General features: G+C 41.2%; 2 protein-coding genes across 2 annotated transcripts; both read left to right on the top strand.

The window, feature by feature from the left end:
- The first annotated feature begins 1,637 nt into the window (after positions 1–1,637).
- On the top strand, positions 1,638–2,830 carry LOC103703421 (uncharacterized). The gene has a single exon (XM_008786261.3). The coding sequence runs from the start codon at positions 1,638–1,640 to the stop codon at positions 2,505–2,507; it is 870 nt and encodes a 289-aa protein (XP_008784483.1). The 3' UTR covers positions 2,508–2,830.
- A 4,452-nt stretch (positions 2,831–7,282) lies between these two features.
- LOC103703347 (uncharacterized) lies at positions 7,283–8,809 on the top strand. Its single transcript, XM_008786173.6, has one exon. It carries the CDS (start codon positions 7,640–7,642, stop codon positions 8,492–8,494), a length of 855 nt encoding a protein of 284 aa, XP_008784395.1. The 5' UTR covers positions 7,283–7,639; the 3' UTR covers positions 8,495–8,809.
- Positions 8,810–19,852: the final 11,043 nt, after the last annotated feature.

The raw sequence follows: 19,852 nt of genomic DNA, 5'->3' as shown, positions 1-19,852 counted from the left end.
AGGGTCAGCGACCTACTTGTTCCTGAGGAGGGTAGATGGGGTTAGGGACTGATTCAAGAGCCCTTCGGGGGACATCTAGCAGAGCGAATCTTAGCCCTTCCTATTCCATCCCGGGAGGAGTCCGACAGATTAGTATGTGTGCCGATAGGGCAATCCAGGGTGTGTGCCAGGGACCTCCATGCGTTGCTTAGTGGGGAGCTAGCTCGGCGGATTGATGGAGATTGGATTTGGAGGATGCGGATCTACCTCAGGTGGCCCTATTCATATGGAAGATGGCCTAAGACTGCCTACCGACCAGAAGAATGTTAGCAGGGTGAGGTGTTCGGATCACTTTGTATTGTGAGATTTGCTCGGACACTGAGGAGACCATCATCCCCGTCATCTTTAAATGTCCTAGGGCAGTACAGATTTGGGAGCTTTCTTCTATTTCCTTCCCACGGGCATTGGAGTCAATAGAGGACCTGCTACACTATTTGAGAGAGTCCATGAGAAGACCGGGTACAGTCGAGGAGAGTATCATGAGGGCATACTTGGCCTTAATATATAGTTGGATAGGAATGCCCGCCTCTTCGAGGGCAGTGGGTTGGCTTGAGGACAGTGGTGGACAAGGCCTTTCGTTATGCTGCGAAGATCACCACGATTGTCGTGACGAGTTCCTCTGTGATGGCCAGGGATATTGGGACACCCGTTCCGCTGTTATAGCACCCAGATTTGCCCTATTTTCTAGGGTGCCCCTACCCCTTGGTCATCTCAAAGTCAACTTCGATGGCGGCATGTTGGCGAATGGAGTACATGGAGGAGTGAAATTTGTGATCAGAGACCACCATGGCAGACTGATTGTGGCAGGAGGTCAGTGTACCCCTGGCTTGACTGTCATTGAGGTAGAGCTTCGGGCAGCGTGAGAGGGTATATCTTATGCGAGGAGGGAACTTGATGCAGATAGGGTCTACCTCGAGGGGGGACTCCTCTACAGTGACCGATTGGATACGGGAAGTGGATCGATATGGGGACGGTCATCTACTAATTTGTAAGACTCGCAGATTGGTAAAGGGGTTGGTCTCTTTTCACGCAGCACATGTGCATCGGAAGGCGGACAAAATTGCAGATTGGGTTGCTTCCTACGTTGCTCAACACTTCGATGAGCTTATTTGGACTAGTGATGTTGAGATTTCTTCTTCCTGGTATCATATTATTGCTTTTGACTTAGCAGATTTTACTTATATTAAAGCTATATGAATCCGTTTTTATTAAAAAAAAAATCACCATCGCTGGTACCAAATGCCGCGGGCCCATCCCCAATTTTATGAGGTTCGGACAAAAACTTTTATCACCGCCCTCGCGTCCGTCCAGTTGCTGGCGAGGCAGTCCTCGCCCATCGGCCAGATGGGCCTCACTGCAAACGGGTCTCCAGCATCTACAACATCCCCTGTTGCCTTGTGCCAAGGTACGGCTACTGCTCGAAGGAAGATGAGAAGAAAAAATCTGATGGTAATGCTTTGGAAGAAGGGGAGGTGATGGTCGTTAGGTGGAAATGACACTTTTCTCCGTACATAATATATTGTCTATATACGAAGAGTTAGGCACCAGCCCCATCGTTAAACTAGAAGCGGTCCAAGTTCCGTAGAGTCTTTCTGCAAATGGAGGATCTTCTCCTCCCAAAGGCCATCCCCCCTCCCACAAACCATCCTCCCATCACGGTCCCCAACTCCGCTAACACCTCCGTCTCACCCTCCACCCTCACCGTCTCTATCCGTTTTGTTGCTTTCCTCAGCCTCGCCGCCGTCTCCTTGTGGGCAAACTACGAAGCCACCAAAGGCTTCGAGATCACCATTCTCAGCGCCGACACGCACACCGTCGCCGGCCGGCGTTTCAACCTCATGTTCGTCTCCAACGGCCGAGCCGCCCAGCTCGTCCTCAACTCCAGCGACTTCATCGAGCGACTGCTCTACCCCAGCGAGCTGTACCCCAAGAAGCCCGTCCGCCACGTCACCCTTCAGCTGGCCGACGAAGACCTCGCCGAGGTCGTCGCGGTCAGCCCCGGCCGTGGCTCCCGTGACTTTGTGATTCATGTCAGCCCTAGTGTCATGGCGGAGGCCGACGTAAGGATGTCGGCGGCCTCGGCGGTGCAACGGGCCGTGGCACAAGTGTGGCTCTGGGACGGGCAGGGCAGGGCCCCTCGATCGCTCCTGAATGCCATGGGGGAGTACCTGACCATGGCAGCCCGTCTAGTGCACCACTCGAAGCACAATAATTTCTCCATCACACTCAATAATTCGCGTTGGGATGACAGAAACTACTTCGACGATGCTTGTTTCTTACAGTACTGTGAGGAACGGAGGCGGGGATTCGTTGCACGCTTGAACCGGGCCATGATGGAGGACTGGAACGAGCACATGGTGGACAGTGCACTAGGCTTGCGATCTCGAGAGTTGTGCTCGGCCTATCTCTTGTTGGCACGTCAGCAAGGAGCCCCATCTGGTTCAGCGACATCTTTTCCCTTGATTTAAACCAGGCCATGCCAGCGCCGGAGCTGGCGAAAGAGGTGAGGCCAAGAGCTGCGGGCAACAAAGTTGACGCAATGAAAGATGGAGGAGTCTTCTCAGCGTCGCTCGATCGCTAAGTTCGTGTGTGTTAAGCGCCTCAGCTCCTCAAGTAGGCTCAACAACCGATAATGGGTACTAGAGCCACGTGAACTTGTAAATATTATAAGTTACCAATTAGCGCTACATTCCTGACTTGCGCTTCGGGTCGCATGTGATTCAGGTTACTTTTTTTTTAATATAAGAATTCAGGTACGATTCTTCGCTTGTCACTTCGATATGTCAATTTCGGGCCATGACGAATAGTTTGCATCGTACCAATCATAGTTTTGAATAAATTAACCAATATTTTAGGCAACGCGTTATCACGTTATAACGGTTCTCCACGGGAATCGCTGCTGGCCTTCATTGTCACAGTATTTTTTTAGCAGAGCTATAAAAAACGGATTAGATTGATTGGTTGTATTAAAAATTTAGAGGAATAGACTTTTGGCTAATTTGATTTCTCATCAACATCAGAATTGTGGTTAGATTGGTTAAAAACCTCTAATCCAGTAAATTTTTAGGAAAAATGGTGACCTGGACAATCCAAATCAACTAGGATAATCAAGTCAGACAATTGTGCCAAAAAAACATGTTAATTCCGATATTCTAACCCTCTGGTGAAAGAATATTTGGCAATTATGCAATAATTCTTTCATGCATGTTACTATATTTCATAATCAATCATCTAATTTTTTAGAAGAGTTTAGATCAAGAAGCTCCAAAACACTACCTCTTGCTCGCGGCGGCCCTCGGGACGAACTTTTCATTTTCTCACAGCCATGGCGGACGTTGTGGCCGGGCAGTCGAAGATCAGCTACCTTGGCGTCGATCTTGATGCCCTCTTCGACATGTCCATTGATGAGCTCGTTATGCTCTTCCACCCTCAGATTCATAGGAGGTTTCAATGCAGCCTGAAGAGGAGACCGAGCTCTGATACCATGTTAAAAGAAAGTTCCAGCTCCATTGCTGCTAACACCCCAAGAAATGTAAGCAGAGAATAGAGGAGCAAAGAAAATGCCAGGCAGCTGGAAGGAAATGAAAGAATTGTTTATTACACTCTTTTTCTATTACATCTGTGTATTTATATACAATTAAAAAAGCTAACTCTGTATTGTACATTAAAAGAATAATATGAGGTAAGTGTGTGTGCCTTTTATTATAGCTGTACATAAAACTAATGCAGAAAACTAACTTCATCAATCACGTATCCTTGCAAGTGTGTGACTCTTCTAAAATCATTAAAAAAATTAGTTTCTCTTTTTACATAAAATCGAAAAACATTTCTACTTCATTTTGTCTTTTGGATGTTTTCAAAACCTTATAATATGAATTAATTTCAAAAAAACAGTTCAAAAATATTTAAGTTAATATAGAAAATTTTATCTTTGATACAAAACCAAAAAGTAAATACATTTTATTTGTTTCTTTTTGATATTTAAAACTTTACCAAAAGCACATGTAAGTTCCACATATTTTTCTACACTATATAAATAATTTTTTTTAAAAAAATAAAGGATCGCTTACAATTATTTTCCATTTGCTACAGTCAGAGAGCACTGTAGATCTATGCGAGTTAAAAGATAATATTCAAAATATTTTTATATTTATTAAATATTTGTAGCTATAATATAGTCCGTCCGGTTGTTTGACCTGGCGAGCCGGAGCCAAGTATTAACTCGAGGGCAGGCGAAGTGGCGAACGCAGTAAAACGAATTAACTCACTATGTCCCCGGGCCAGTCCACCGTAAAGATCGTAATTCAATGGCCAAACGAATTAACTTCACTATGTCGTTTCCGTGTCTGGTGACAGTTGTTGCAGTTTCACTGTTTCAGTGAGAGACCAGTGGCTGGATAAATTTGTTTGATCCGGAGATATTATGAATTTATGATTTATAACAGAATCTTGGAAACTCTCCCATTCCAACTCTGCTTCCGTTTTGGATTTTATTTTTTTAATATATGTTTTGACGAGGAACTAACCTGCTCTGTGTTGCTTCTTGAACCCCTTCTTGAGATTAGAGCTGATCAAATGTTATACTTGGGCGAGCCCTATGGTAGAAATTAGGCTCGATGTTTTTGCCCAGCCCCAATTGAGCTTTTATTCTTTGTCCAGACTCGGCTTAGTCTTGAAACATTAATACCATGCTTGTCCAACAGATCTGATCTTTTTTTGCCTCTATTTTTTGGGCTGATTTTTAATTTTTTGGAGCCTAACTCGATTTTCATATCAGTTTTTTTTTCCCTTTTCGCTCAGGCCAATTCCATGCATGTACTTATATTTAGCATTTAAGTTCATCAAATTTTGGATTAGGCTGAGCCAGCTGGGCAAGCCGATAGTCTCAGGAGTAACTCTACTTAAGATCAATCCTCCATATATTTAATATTTTTTTTCCAGAGTCCTCCGTATAAAGAAACAGGTGCATTACATTTACACAAGCGTAATGCTAGTAGCTTTACACTCCATGACTTATTGCAGCTTAATTATCCAGCATGTAGTGTCACCTTCCATGAGAAAGTGGTAAGAGTCCAATTTATACTCCTACCAGATCATTTACACGTCTGAGCAAACTGCATTGTGTTTTTTTTTTGAAAAAGACAAAATAGTAAGGTGAGCCAAAGCAACGAGCTCGAGAATTGCGCTTTTATTTTTTGTGGTAAAAACAGCAATTCATATAGCTCTAATCTGAGTATATATATCCTGCCAAGTCAGAAAAAAAGTAAAAAGCACAATGGGGGCGGAAGCCCTATGGAAGATGTCTATAAGAACTCTCCAGGATGTCGAGAATTGCGCTTCAGAAGCCTTTGCGAGCGATCCAAAGGGCAGGACTGCATATCTCGCATGGGACCTCCTCTCTATAATAATGTGGCGCTGACAGTCTCATCAATAATGCAAATCGCCGTACATCAAACGGTGGCCTACTGGGTCTATTCCGTGTCATTCGTGCATTACAAATAATAATAATAATAATAATAATAATAATAATAATAATAATAATAATAATGTCTGCCAGTTTGCACGTGATACGGGGATCCTATCGTCAATCTAATTCACCTTTTTCTATTCCTAATCTCTATATTAACACGAGCAGATAAAATTAATGCTTTATTTTAGTGCTGATGCCGCCATAGGGTTATTTTCTAATCGAATTTGATAGAGAGTTACTGAAGATCCGATCCGACCTATTTGCGCCTCTAGTGATACTCTATCTATACTTAAATGTCTCCATATAGTTTAACATGGTTCCGTATTTTCAATTAATATTTTATTTTTAATTAATATATGTCAATTATTTTCAGTTCTTATCTGGACTCTCGGAGAAAAAAAACACTTTTAAAAATTAGGATATTTTTTTAAATTATATAAATATCTTTAATCACAATAGTGATTCACATTAACTCGTGACATTGTTCAGACGTACCACACACGTCAGGCTTTATTATTTGTACTACATCGAAGATTAGATGGGAAAGGTGACGTATATGGTGGTTAATCAATTGTCGTGGTGCCGTGTGGAGGCCCAAGCATCTCGATCATTCGTCGTGTCCGCCAATGGACCGTGTCCAGGCGGGTATTGAATTCAGTCACAATTTTTTTCTGTACTAATATTTAGGACGTTGATTTTATATCTTCTACCATTGGAGGACTGGATATGGAGCATCAGACAATTAAACTGATGTAACAGATATTTTTTTTAATTTTTTATATAATTTTTTCTAATTTTTATAAGTATATTTATTTTAGATTGAATAACAAATTAATTTACTTAAAAAAAAAATATAGCGCGTCCAGTTGAAATCACCACTTTTCCTAAAAACTTAAGCTTATAGAATGAGGTAGATTTATTTATATATTTTATATTTTCTTATACTTTCTCTCACATGTAGATCGGACTTTTCTTTAATGGGCGAGCCCAACATGTGAAATTTTTAATCATCATTTGTCCCAATAGCTTAAGCTTATAGGATGAGATAGATTTATTTATATATTTTATATTTTCTTACACTTCCTGCTACGGCTGCATTAATGGGAGCTACTACCTTACAGGGCAACATGGTTGGTATATAAAACAGAAATTCCCACCAAAAAAAAAAAAAAACATAGGTTGGCAGCCTCCCAATTTTATTTAACAAATGCCAGGTTTCTATTTTTTTTTCCGACCGGGCATCGCTTGGCCAATGGTAACTATTCGAGCAGCTATGTCTGTAGCCCCGTAAGCCACAGCTTAACCATAAGCTACGAGCTATTTTTGAGACTAGACTGCGGCTGCAGCAAGATGCTGTAGCTATGGCTTGACTATGAGAGGCTGCAGCTCTTTTTGTATCTGATTATTCATTTTTTCGTCGAACCAGTTGGGGCTTACAAGCTGAGATGATCTCTAATTAAATTGTGCTTGAGTGCAATTCTCAGAATTTGTATACGACATGGTGCAAACCCATGTTATTTGAACTAAAAATGTGTAGGCCATTTCGCAGGTGACTTCACTGGTTCAGGTTGCATTTTTCGCGCGAAAGAATAAGCGGCCTTGTCACGCAACGTCGGCCATTCGATCGTGTTTTATATAGATCTCAAAGCAGCTGTTGCGCGATAATTTGTTATCACTGCAGTTTGATCTGGGTCTTTTACAAATAGGGCCCCACTGAAAGATATCCCTGGCATCCTTTGCTATCGCTCCCTCATCCCGTCGACCCAAAATCCATTGTATCCAACCATTTACAGGGGCTGCCGACAGCTATGGCTGCCTTCCCAGCTCACTGCAGCCATACAATCATTCATATCTTGAATCAAACAAATTGCTTTCTCAGAAAAAAAGATAAAACGGTAAAAAGAAGGCTTTATCCAAACGTCAAGAGTGCACCGTGGACCGGAATTAGTGGACACTAATCAACCTCCAACTTACAATTATGAAGATTTTGAACGCTGTTAGTTGATTAGATATGGTCCGTTCGTTTGCCGCTCTATAAGAACAATAAGATGGCTCACCTAACCATGCAACTTTTTTTTTTCTCTCATCCCACAACATTCTCATCGTCGGCTCTTGCTAGCTACTCTCCTCATGGAGCAGCCCCTCCTTTCAAATCCCAATCCCTCCACTACTACCGACTCTCCTACAGCGGAATCTGCTCCCCCCACGACCCTCGCTGGCCTCGCCTTCGTCTTCATCCTCGCAGCAATGTCCCTCTGGGCAAACCTCGAAGCCAGTGAAGGCTTCGACATCACCATCCTCAACGCCGCGCCCCCCGGTACTCTCGCCGCCCGGCGCTTCGATCTCCTCTTTGTCTCCAACGGCAAGGCTTCCCAGATTCTCCAGAACGCCAGCGAATTCGTGGAACGCATCCTCTACCCAAATGAACTGTACCCGCGCAAGCCAGTCCGCAGCGTGACCCTCCGCCTGGCCGGACACAACCTCAGCGAAGTCGTGACAGTCGGTCATGGTGATGATTCCCAACGTCCCGGCGACTTCGTGATCGTCGTTAGCCCCACTGCCATGGCCGACCCCAATCCGGGCTTGGCGTTGGGCTCGGCGGTGCAGCGGGCCATGGCTCGCGTCTGGCTCTGGGACGGGCAGGGCGCGGCGCCGAAGTGGCTCATGGACGCCATGGTGGAGTACCTCAGCTTGTCGGCCGGGTTAGTCGGCGACGCCGTTCCACTCCGACCTGGTGGTCCATGTTGGGGGGAGGAGGAGGAGCCCGTGGGTACCGCGCGATTTTTGAAGTACTGCGAGGAGAGGAGAAGCGGGTTCATAGCTAGGCTGAACCGAGCCATGAGGAAGCACTGGAGCGAGATCATGGTGGACGTGGCTTTGGGCTCATCGTCTCAGTGGCTGTGCTCCGCCTATCAATCGAGGATACGGCAGCGAGGGGAGCTCTCTGGTTCCAGGTCAGTGTTGGGTCTGAGCCAGGCCATGTGAAAAAATTGATGGGAACAGGGACTGAAATTTGGAATCATTCATGCGCGATGCGAGGGAACTGTCACCAGGAGATGGGGACCCAATGAACACCAGAGTGGGCCACGTAGTTTGTATTTGCAATAAATAGGTCCGGGCGTAGGTAGGCCCACTGATATGATACACATTTGGTGCTACACTAATGATTATGTCCTGTTCCATTTTTATCTCCCGGGTCTTGTTTTCTTTTCTTCGTTTTTTTTGTTATTATCTCGGTGAATTGCATTGGTGGGGTTTCCCCTCCCTTTCTGTCTCAAAAAATACAGAATTGTTCTCTCATTGATGCTGTAGCGGAATATATTTACAATGAGGAGAAAACAAGAGCAGTGAAATTAGGCACTATCACTGTTCTAAGGAGTTACAGGTGAGTGCACAAACATGGTGAGAAAATAAAAAGGAAGCAGAAGAAGAGAGAGAAAAACTTACAGTGAGTGAAACGCGAACCGGTTTGATTGTCCAGAAACAACCTGCACTCCGGTGCCATGAAAAAAAGACCTCTCAAGGGGTCCAATTCCTTTGATCATAAGCTTCCTGCACTCCGGTGCCTGTAAGCATCAATAAAACCAAGCCACCTGAAAGTCAATTAGCCTTCCAAAGGGGTTCATCTAAGATTCCACATTTTTGCTCAGATATTTCCAAAATTCCGCAAGAAGTTCCTGATTCCACAGGTCAGACCAATCATCGAGGAGTGAGAAGCCCTATAATGCAACGAAAGAATGGATGACTGCTTGTCCAAAAAAAAAAAAAAAGAGAAAATTCTAGAATTCCTCTTTTTCCAACACATCCCAGATATGGCAGCCGATAACATTATAATAATAGGTTGAAATTTGTTGCGGGGGGAGGGGTCTTGAATTTAGTCCCACATCGGCTAGTAGCGGAAAGGTTCTGTGCCTTAAATGGGGGATGGAAATCCTTTCTTCTCGAGGCGCCTTTTGAAGGGCAAAACCGTGAGGGCAGTGGTCTCCCCCCGTCTGCGCTGGACGCGCGGGCCGGAGCGCCCAAAGCGGACAATACCTCGGGAGGAACGCAGTCCTATTTCTCTGCTAGCTTAATGTGGGCTATGTTGTTGTGTGAGGCTCCGGCAGAATGCCGTTCCCGCAACAGATGGCGCGCCAATTAGGGGGCGCCTCCTCCCACCGTTGACTACCCTCGGGACTGCGGAGGCTCAAGAACCTTCCCGCTGGGAGGGCTATGTTGCGGGCGGGGGGGGGGGGGGGGTGGAGGGGCCTTGAATTTAGTCCCACATCGGCTAGTAGCGGAAAGGTTCTGTGCCTTAAATGGAGGATGAAAATTCTTTCTTCTCGAGGCGCCTTTTGAAGGGCAAAACCGTGAGGGCAGTGGTCTCCCCCCGTCTGCACTGGACGCGCGGGCCGGAGCGCCCAGAGGGTAGTGGTCTCCCCCCGTTTGCGCTGGACGCGCGGGCCGGAGCGCCCAAAGCGGACAATACCTCGGGAGGAACGCAGTCCTCTTTCTCTGCTAGCTTAATGTGGGCTATACTGTTGTGTGAGGCTCCGGCAGAATGCCGTCTCCGCAACAAAATTGTTTTGTGAAGTTCCTCCACTTCCAACCAATCTCCGAATTGCTGATGGAGACTGTTTTTATGGATTTGCAAGACAACAAAAAGGTTAGAAAACTCGCTTAATTGACTTTGGCAAATCCTTTGATGCTTAAATCAGAGAGAATTCTTTTTAGTGTGGGATAAGGAAAAAAAAAATAAAGAGAATAAAGAGCTTAGTAGCGGTAGCAATGGTTGCAATAATGCCAGTATTAGAGACACACCTATCTCACACAGGCTTATGGCTTATTTATAGATGAGCGAATCTTTTGTGAATCATATCTTAACAGCTTAGAGTCGTGTTATTGTGGTAATTGTTTGAAGATTCGGCGTAATATTGAGAGATTATTATAGTAATCTTTTTCTCCCGCTTGATGGAGGGAACATTCTTCCATACAAGGTCGGAAGCACTAGCCAAGGTGAGAAGATTCAGGTTGGCTTGGGATAGATGCAGAGCTAAGTATCTGCAAGTCCAAAATTTGGGATTTTATATCGGATGGCACGCGATTTCGGAGGTTGGTTGCTTTTAGTCTGCTCATCTTGGCTTCTGGGTTGGCAAGGATAGTCTCGATCTGATTGCTTTAGATTATTTAGGGTATGTCTTGGTTGCCATATTGACTGCTGATCTGGACTAATTTGGTCATGCCATGGTACCATGCTCATTTTCCACCACATCACAATGCAAACAAAGATGCTCAAAAGTGGACTGCAGGTGAAGCACTCCTCGAGAAGAGCACAATGCCTTCCAAATAGTGGAAAAGAACCCGCACAAAGGGAACAGGTGATCCATTGACTCAGCTGCCTCATGACAGAGCATACACCTCTTGAGATTTTTTCTAAGTTGTTTCCCCAGAATTTCTCTAGTATTAAGCTTCTTTTGCCAGCATAGCCAGAGGAAGCATTTGACTTTACATTAAGCTTCCATAGGGAACTTACAAAAGCACACTTTAGTGTTCAAGAATTGGAAGAAAGAGGCTGGAGTAAAAGCTCCATTACTATTCATCTTCTATCTCACTTGGTCCTCTTCTTGGTTGAAAGTAACCATAGACAGGAGAGCCATAATTTGCACAAAAAAAAAAGAAAAAAGGAGTTGAGAGCGAGTCTCGGAAGAAGGGGATGCTAGTAATATGATCTTCCAAGTCCTAGATTTTGGATTGAAGAAACTTGCCCCGGTGCGACACTTCCTCTGACTTCAACTATGCCGGGCAAAGAAAAGGTCTTGTATCGGTGCTTCAGATATCCAACTATCTTCTCAGAAAAAAGATCCAAATCCCATTCCCAATTTCAAAGTGCACCCTATTCCAAAATACCGGAAGGGCATTTATATTATCTCGCCAAAAGTTAGAACATTTTTCAAGAGACTTCCAACTCTCAAAGAACTTACCCTTTTCGCCAATGTTTAGCAACTCGCTGTCTGTAAAAATAATATAAAAAATATAAATAAATTTATCTCATTCTATCAACTTAAATTTTTAAGATAAGTGGTGATTTCAATATGGTATCAAAGCAGAGGTTCTGAGTTCAAATCTTATCTAATATTAAGCTTTTATTCCTTTGCATTAATTTTTTTATAATTCTGTAAATGATCCATCACTTTTTTTTCTCTCTTAGGTAGCAATTGGGATTTGGTACAACGAGGACAAGAGACGCTAGTGTCACATCAGAGCTGATTGATTCCGTGAACCCCATGTCAAATAGGAAAACGAAGCGCATAATCCAAGTAGGGGTTTGTCATCCACTATTGGCCATATACGAGAGCAAATCCTTAGCAGTCCTAGAAAATTTATACAATCAAGATATGAGGCGACATATTTGATGATAACTTAACCCAACCACCAAACAAGAATGTCGTTAAAAGAAGGTGCTAGATTGCTCTCAAATTTCTTATGATGTAATATATAAAGAATAACTTAGCTTCACTCATTACAAAGAATATTGCCTGTTCTCCCTCCTATAACGGTATCTATCTTCTTTGCTGCTAAGTAAATGGGCATGCGAAAACCTGGCTGAATAGAAAGAAACTCTCTTGTTATTTTGTAGGAAAGGGAAAAGAACAAGAAAATTTCTTGCTCTCCATTTTCAAAATTAAACATAATCCCTTCCAGGAGACCCAATTAATTCCAACCCTCTACCAAGTCTCTTGACAAACAGGTTGATGCCATGGATAACCGCCAGGGCATGATACTATCCCGTGATACCAAACGCATCCCGTTACTGTATCCCTTCCAGGAGACCCAATTAATTCCAAGTCTCTTGGCAAGCAGGTTGATGCCATGGATAACCGCCAGGGCATGATACTATCCCGTGATATCAAACGCATCCCGTTATTTTTTTTGCCATGGAAAACCCTCCAATATCTAAATTAGGATGATGCTCGGGAAATAGAAAGAGATTCTTTTGCAGTCCGTTAGGACGTCGAGCACTTATCTTCCAGGCTCCTTTTTTTTTTGATGATAGTATAGGTGGAGGAGCTTACATACCACTAAATAATTAGGGTATGTGGGCCGGCCAGGAAAGACTAGCCTCAACATGGCCCGAATATCCGGCGTAAGTGTCTCGCACGCGGATGACGTTCTGCCTGTCTCATCAGCAGAATTTTGGTGATCACTGGGACCTCCGGCTAAAGCTGCCAACCATGAAAAGCTCCAAAGATGCGAATCCGGTCGCATGGCGTCGGGTTTGCCAAGGCTAGCCGCACGTTGGTATTGTAGAGAATTCTAATTGGTCGGTTCTTATGGTGAGCTGTGGTTGGCCTAGATGCACATCAAATCTCAATCTTAATTACACTGTTTCTGGCATCCTAGTTCAACAAAAAAGTTTTTCATTTTGGCCAAGATGTAGGCAAGGTATTGAAATGTAATGTTACCTACAACTCAAGGATATGAAATATGTAATTTATTTCATTACTAGCTACATATCTCGGACCATATGAAATCAATGTATTTTGAGATATATTGACAAATACTATACCAATATGCTTGCCGAGATTTTGTAACTTCTTTGTATTAACTGATCTTTTAATGATCAAAATTAAAAGTTTAGCCTAGAATTATTTTTGTAATGGTTATCTAATCACCGGACTCCAAAACTTTAAGCTGTTAAGAAAAAGATGACGATATATACCAGGCCTCGTTAGCCATTCATGACTCTCAAAGCAAAATTCTAAAATTCTTTTGGACTTCATGGCTGGCCTTGGCCTTAGGCAGGATCGTTCAGCGGGCGAGCGGGACGGCCAGGACAGCTTTGAGTCACCTAGATTTGAAGCAAACAAGGTGACGGTAATTAAGATCTCTCCGTCCCAAGTGTTTTACTTCTTACGAGACCAATCAGTGGCACGGGTTATGTCGAAGTTCGAAACGTCAAATCCAAAACCCTCTACACACGTGTAAACGCTCTGCCACGGTGGTAATGCCCCTCTTTCCTCGTCTACTTTTCTTTATTTGGTACAACGTAGTGTGGGTTTCTTTACATCTTTGGCTGTGAATCAGCCAATGTAATAATGTCGTGATCACTCCATTGTTGCATCGTCCAAAAAAAAACATTACAACTGCACGTACATACATGGACATGTCTTGTTGGCCGCTACAGTAGCGCTGCAGCAAATTATAACTCAATTCTTACTTTACCCAAGCTATTCGAGAAGCTGAGGCTTAGGGATGGTCATCCTGCGGTGGAAACAACAACAACAAAAAGAAAAACATATAATATTTATGTAGCTTGATTGTCCTGTATCCACAGGCTTATTTAGATGATACAAAAATTGGTTATAGAAAACTAAAAAATGCAGAATACAAAATTTCTAAAATATTTTAATATTTTTTTTTTATTTTATGATTATAATATATATATATAGGGAAATAAGTTTATTTAGACTTTAACTGGTTTTTTACAAAAAATAGTAGGTTAGTTTGGCTTGCAAAAGCTCAAAGATCCAAACAAAAAGTGTTTTTCTTCGCTCCTCTTTCAAAGAACAATTCTTTTTTACGTGCACCGTCTAGAAAAGAATTTCGTTTTTACCTCTTAAAAATATGTAAACTTAGGACACACTCGGTGGATCTAGAAATGCACCAGTCACCATTCAAAGTGAGAATAATGAAAAACCAGTGCGTGGACAAAAACTATTACCGGCTTTTAGTGCGCGGGCAAAAACTATCACCGTCTTTTTGCTCTCGACTTTGATTCCCTCTCGCTTTCACATATTCGAACGATCAACATGGCCTACCTCATCATATAACCTAAAGTATTTCACCCTTCAGGTCACAACGTGGGTCCATTTGAAAGAACCGGTTCATGTCAAGGGAAAAAACTGAAGTAAGTCTAGTACTGCTGCAGAAATGAGTCACACCATGTGATAATTAAAGTGGGAAGGCAACCAGGGAAGCTCAATTAAAGAAGAGTTTGGAGCCGTCACTGTGGGATGGATGCAAGGATTTGGACTCTCGCGGTACCATATCAACGAGGCGGGACCCATGGAATCCACGCAATTGTCCAAGCAGGCGCGCTCTTATATATCGTTTCGTGATGAACAGGTTCGCTGAACAATTTGATCCATTCTGCGTGTTTGCTATTGTTGCTACGTTTATTATCCGTCCGGTTGCATCTGGTTGTGGATGGTTTCTTCTCATATCATTCATACATCACACCATGTTTCTACCATTTTGAAATACCTAAGCACGTCAAATTACACTACTTCATGCATGCATGTTTTTGCAAATACATCGTCCAAAATTAAATGCTTGACATGGAGAACCTACGATGATAAACATGGCGAGGAATGCTTCGTGCCAATTAGGAAATCAATTCTTAGGATCAGCAAATCAAGCTATTTTCAATTCAAACATGCACCATTTGTATATAATAGAAATCTAGGTATACCAGAGTTGTAAGAGCTTATTACAGCTATGGTTGTAGCAGCTTTACACTCTTCCTAGATGGAGGTTTTCAGTTGGAGAAATTATACCCTGCGGTGCTGCATACACCATGTGGCCGTGCACCTTGCCAATGATCTCATCCCCTTCTTATGGGCCCTTTCATCATGGCTTATCTCGTTGTTTGGTCCATGGGCAGGCCCGAGGGAGAGCTTCGACAATGTTCAATGTTAGGTTTTTCAGGCCGGTCCTGTAGAGTACTTTGCAAACTGTCGGACCGGGCCTCGCCCATTTGTATCCCCCTGTTGTGATAAGGAATTAATTAGCTAACATGACCAGGGATTGGGTTTGGACTTTCGATCAGGGAGTTTTGATTCAATGTTGTTGGTAGCAAGGCAAACATATATATATAGCCAAGGCCCAATGCACTGTTTTTTTTTTTTTGGTTTGCCACGAACTCAGACTCAGCTTATTGACTTACCAGATCGTCTCCTAGCTAGGTGCTCGAGTTATTTTTTGTGTAACAATATGACCGAACTACAGGGCAACGAAGCTTGCCGTCAACCCCGCACTTCTTTTGCATTCCAGAAGTTAAGAATTCTACCTTTTATCATGCACGATCTTCTATCTATCTCCAGGATACAAGCATTCGAAAGCCAGTTCAACTAAGTTGATACCCAAATTTCCAGGAATGCCGACTCAAAATAAATGTAGATAGAATACCGAAAACATACTGTCAGCAAATACTCTCATTACATGTTTCCAACAGGATAAAACAAACCGAAAAACTAGCAGTTTTTTAAGACCCAGGAAACGTACCAAGCGACTTCGCTTTCCAAAGCTAGAGCACATGCTTGTATGTCCTCGTGGTAACTAACTTTCTCATTGGAAGAGATGACTTCCGAGTTGGCACGCCAGCGATATGGCGTTAGATGTGGGGTTCTATCCTATATTTTATGATGGGATACTATATTTTTTTCTTTTATTTCTTTACCGATTAGGCCAGTCTCCAATTGACACATTTTATGATTGATATTTTAGGGTGATGCAACTCGGTTTGTGGTCCGCCCTGAGGTAGTTTTGTCTTAATTTGATTCTTTAAGATAATTTTGTATTTGTTTGACGGGCTCTTTGGTTGTAAGACTAGGAATTCATTGGAAGCAAAGGCGACGTCCAATTGTATATGGGAATAGGTTCAAAAAAGAAAGTGATAGGCTACCAAAAGGAAATACATTTATTGGACTTTCCATAACTTGAACACCCCTTAGGGGTCAGAAAAATCAAAAGTGGGGCGAGGCAGTATGGGTTTTTTACAGCATTCTTGACTGATCCCATTTAGTGGCCATGTGTCCATTGGTCTGAATTTGTTGTATGATCCACACACTTATAAACTATTTTCATTTGAAGATTGCTAGACTTGTTATGGCTAATAAGCATGTATATCTACAAGCCTGGTTCCAACATGCCAAGCATAGTGCAAGCTCCGTACTTAAAACTTAAACCATTTTAAGCTGGACTTGAGCTATTCTTGAACAACTCATCTATACAATTCAACAGAAACTAAAATTGCTAAATACCTGTACATACATACGTTGAGCAATTCTGCATTATAGTTAAAAATATTCTTTTTAAGTATTATGATGATAACTTATGACATAAAATAATTTTATTTATAAATAATAATTAAATAATATATGATATATATTAATATATATCAAATATCTAGTTTTTTGTTCCAAATTTAATATAATTGAGCTCAAGCAAGTTTATCTAATCCTAGGTTGTCTTGTTTAGGAATTAGTGAGCCATATCTGAGCCAAGTTTCCAATTGAAAGACAAGCTGCTGATTTAAAAGATGGTTGGTTCGAAGGCCGTACTGGCCTAATAGCTAGCTGGGCCATTATATTTGCCATCATATCTTTAACTACTCATTAATCAGATACAAGACATTCATAGGAATCATTTTTATGCTATGACTTATCTCTAAATGGGACTAGTAAGGAACGAATAATATGCGGTCTATCTCAAGAGCGTCTAATAGTATTTTTTGCGTGGTCTAATAGTGTTTTTGCCAGAGTCTAATAGTTTTATCCACTAGTTAGGCCAGAACCTTCCAAAATTTATAAAATTAAAAAAAAAATTGTTTCAATTTTCAAAAAGAGCTGATTTTCACGTCTTTGAGATAGTCATCATTTGGACCGAGCAAGAACTCCTAACAGATGAGTTGAGCTACAAAACATACTTCATAAAGAACTGTTTACTCTATACTCAATCTTGTGGATAAGGACTGATCACATATAATTTTATGCAATCTGTTTGTTGTTCATTCATTGAAGTTAGATATACGATCCTTGTTCCCATAAGATGTCTTTCCTGCCATATCTTTAAATTTTTTTGTATAGGGTGACAGATTTGAGTGCTAAGGAATAGCATGTGGTGATTATAGAAAATTTGGAAAAGAAACCGGAGGCTTATGATCAAGCTAAGGCATACACTGATGGTCATGCTCCTTAACTTAGCAGCTAAGGATTTTGGGTTGAGTCTAGGATGCATGCAAGTGCTGGGATACCTCACTTAAAAAAGCTAACCAGAACATATTATTTGAATTCTTTAGCATTGTATAAGTATAAAGATCTATTCATCACATACTCTACGTAGGACTAAACACATGCCCATGCAAGTCGTGACGTATTCTCTCCTTTTAAGCCCAAACATCCATGCAAGTCTATTCAAATAAAGTTATATGTATTATAAATCTAATCACAAATACCATGATCTGTTCGTGGTCATCTTAAATGAGCCCATGTTACACTATCTTCTAGTCCATATAGATATAGGTCAGGTTCTGCTCTGATACCACTTGTAACAACCGAAAATTTTATTTAAAAGAACTAGTCAAAAAGTATTATTTTGGTTTCTTAGCTATGCATAGATATTCTATATCTACACAATACATAACTAGTGTCGGACTAAAAATATGCCGCATGGGTCCTCATAGTGGCTTAGATAATTATAATGAAGTTGGGTAATTCTCCCTCCCTTACTATAAAAAGAAAAACAAACTCCTTAATATTATTGCTTAAATTTAATTAAAAAATACTGATGCTACTAAAATCATAAAACAACCATAGCATGAGTTTGTTATGACTACCATAAAATTATAATGGAACATTACTAATTGGCTGACAAATACTATCACTTTTGATGATCATTGGTATAAGCAACTCCATAGTAACGGTCTTGAGTCATCCTATGATCATGATTTATAACAATTGGTATAACTTGTTGCAGCACTATAGAAGCAATCAAAATCAAATATTTCTTTTATAAATTAATACTGCATCTATAATCAAATATTTTTTTACATAATCTAATACTAAAAATGAGTCGAATATTATCCTACTGAATTCATATCATTTGTAGGTTGCCTACTACTTAGCTAACACAATACCCTTAGCTTTTGGTATGAAGTTATGGTTTATAATAATTATTCAAAACTTACTCATATTAAATTTATAAAATTAAATTAGAATTGTTCCAATTTTCAGAAAGAGTTGATTTTCACATAATGGAGATCATCATCATTTGGACCAAGCAAATACTCCAAAAAATGCATTAAGCTACAAAAAATACTTCATAAAGAATTCATTACCATGTACTCAGTCTTGTAGATAAGGTTCTAACATATAGTTTTACGCAATCTATTTGTTGTTCATTCGTTGAAATCAGACATACGATTCTTGTTCCCATAAGATGTCTTTCTTGCTGTATCTTTATTTTTTTATGCAGGGCGACATTATATTTGATTGCTATGGATCGCATAACGCATTGTCAATCAAGCATTTGAAAAGAAACCATAGGCTTATGTTCTAGCTAAGGCTTATGCTAATGGTCATGCTCCTTAAAGTTGCAACCAAAAATTTTGGGTTGAGTCTAAGATGCATCTAAGTATGGAAATTATAACAATATAGTACTTTATCTAAAAAGCTAATCAGAAGATATTATTTGGACTGTTGGCTCTGTATATGTACGAAAATCTATCCGTATTGATATAAGATGAAACACATGCTTACGGAAGTTTTGATATACTTCATTTATTTAAACTCTAACATCCTTGCTAGTGTAAGATTAGCTCAGAGTCAACCCAAATGAGCCCGTGCAAGCTGTAGAGTCTATATAGATATACATCGGGTCTCATTCCAATACCTTTCGCAATAACCCAAGACTTTATTTAAAAGGATTAGCCAAAAGATATTAGTTGGGTTCTTTGGCCCTATATAAATATCCTAAATCTATGTAGTGCATAACTAATGTGGGACTAAAAGATATGCCGACATGAGTTCTCATAGTGACCTGAGTAATTATAGTTAAATTAGGTAATTCTAGCTCCCTCCCTCACTATTAGAAGGAAAAAAACACCTTAATACTCACACTTAAATTTAACTAGAAAAATAGTAATGCTACTATAATGATAAAACGACCATAGCAGTGGTCTGTAATGGCCACCATAAAATTATAATGGATTGTTCTTAATTAGCCTTTTAGCACCTTTTTAAGAAAAGAAAAACAAAAACTGTTCAACCAATGGTTATGCATGTATTCTTGACTTCTAAAAGAGGCTGCTGAGAATAGCAGTCAAAAATCCTCAGCTTGACTGTTGATGGAAGGTTTCCTTTAAACATGCTTGTTCAACATGCAGCTAATGGTTTTTCCTTAAATTTCCTGGTTTATACGTTTTGGACCCAAGCAAAAGTTGCAATTGATTTCAGGAGGCGTGAAATAGAAGTACTTTGACCGCAAGCGCGCGTCCAAAGTAGGAATTGACTATAAGAGGAAGAGCAACTATTTCAGTACAGAGGAGAAATGCTCGTAGCTGAGGCAGTGATTAACTTAGGATCT

This window comes from Phoenix dactylifera, chromosome 5 (assembly GCF_051530095.1).
Source record: "Phoenix dactylifera cultivar Ajwa chromosome 5, Ajwa_hap1_PhDact_Kaust_v1.1, whole genome shotgun sequence".
Classification (NCBI taxonomy): Eukaryota; Viridiplantae; Streptophyta; class Magnoliopsida; order Arecales; family Arecaceae; genus Phoenix; species Phoenix dactylifera.
The sequence above is the reverse complement of the archived record's forward strand: the minus strand, read 5'-3'. Positions and strand labels throughout refer to the sequence as shown.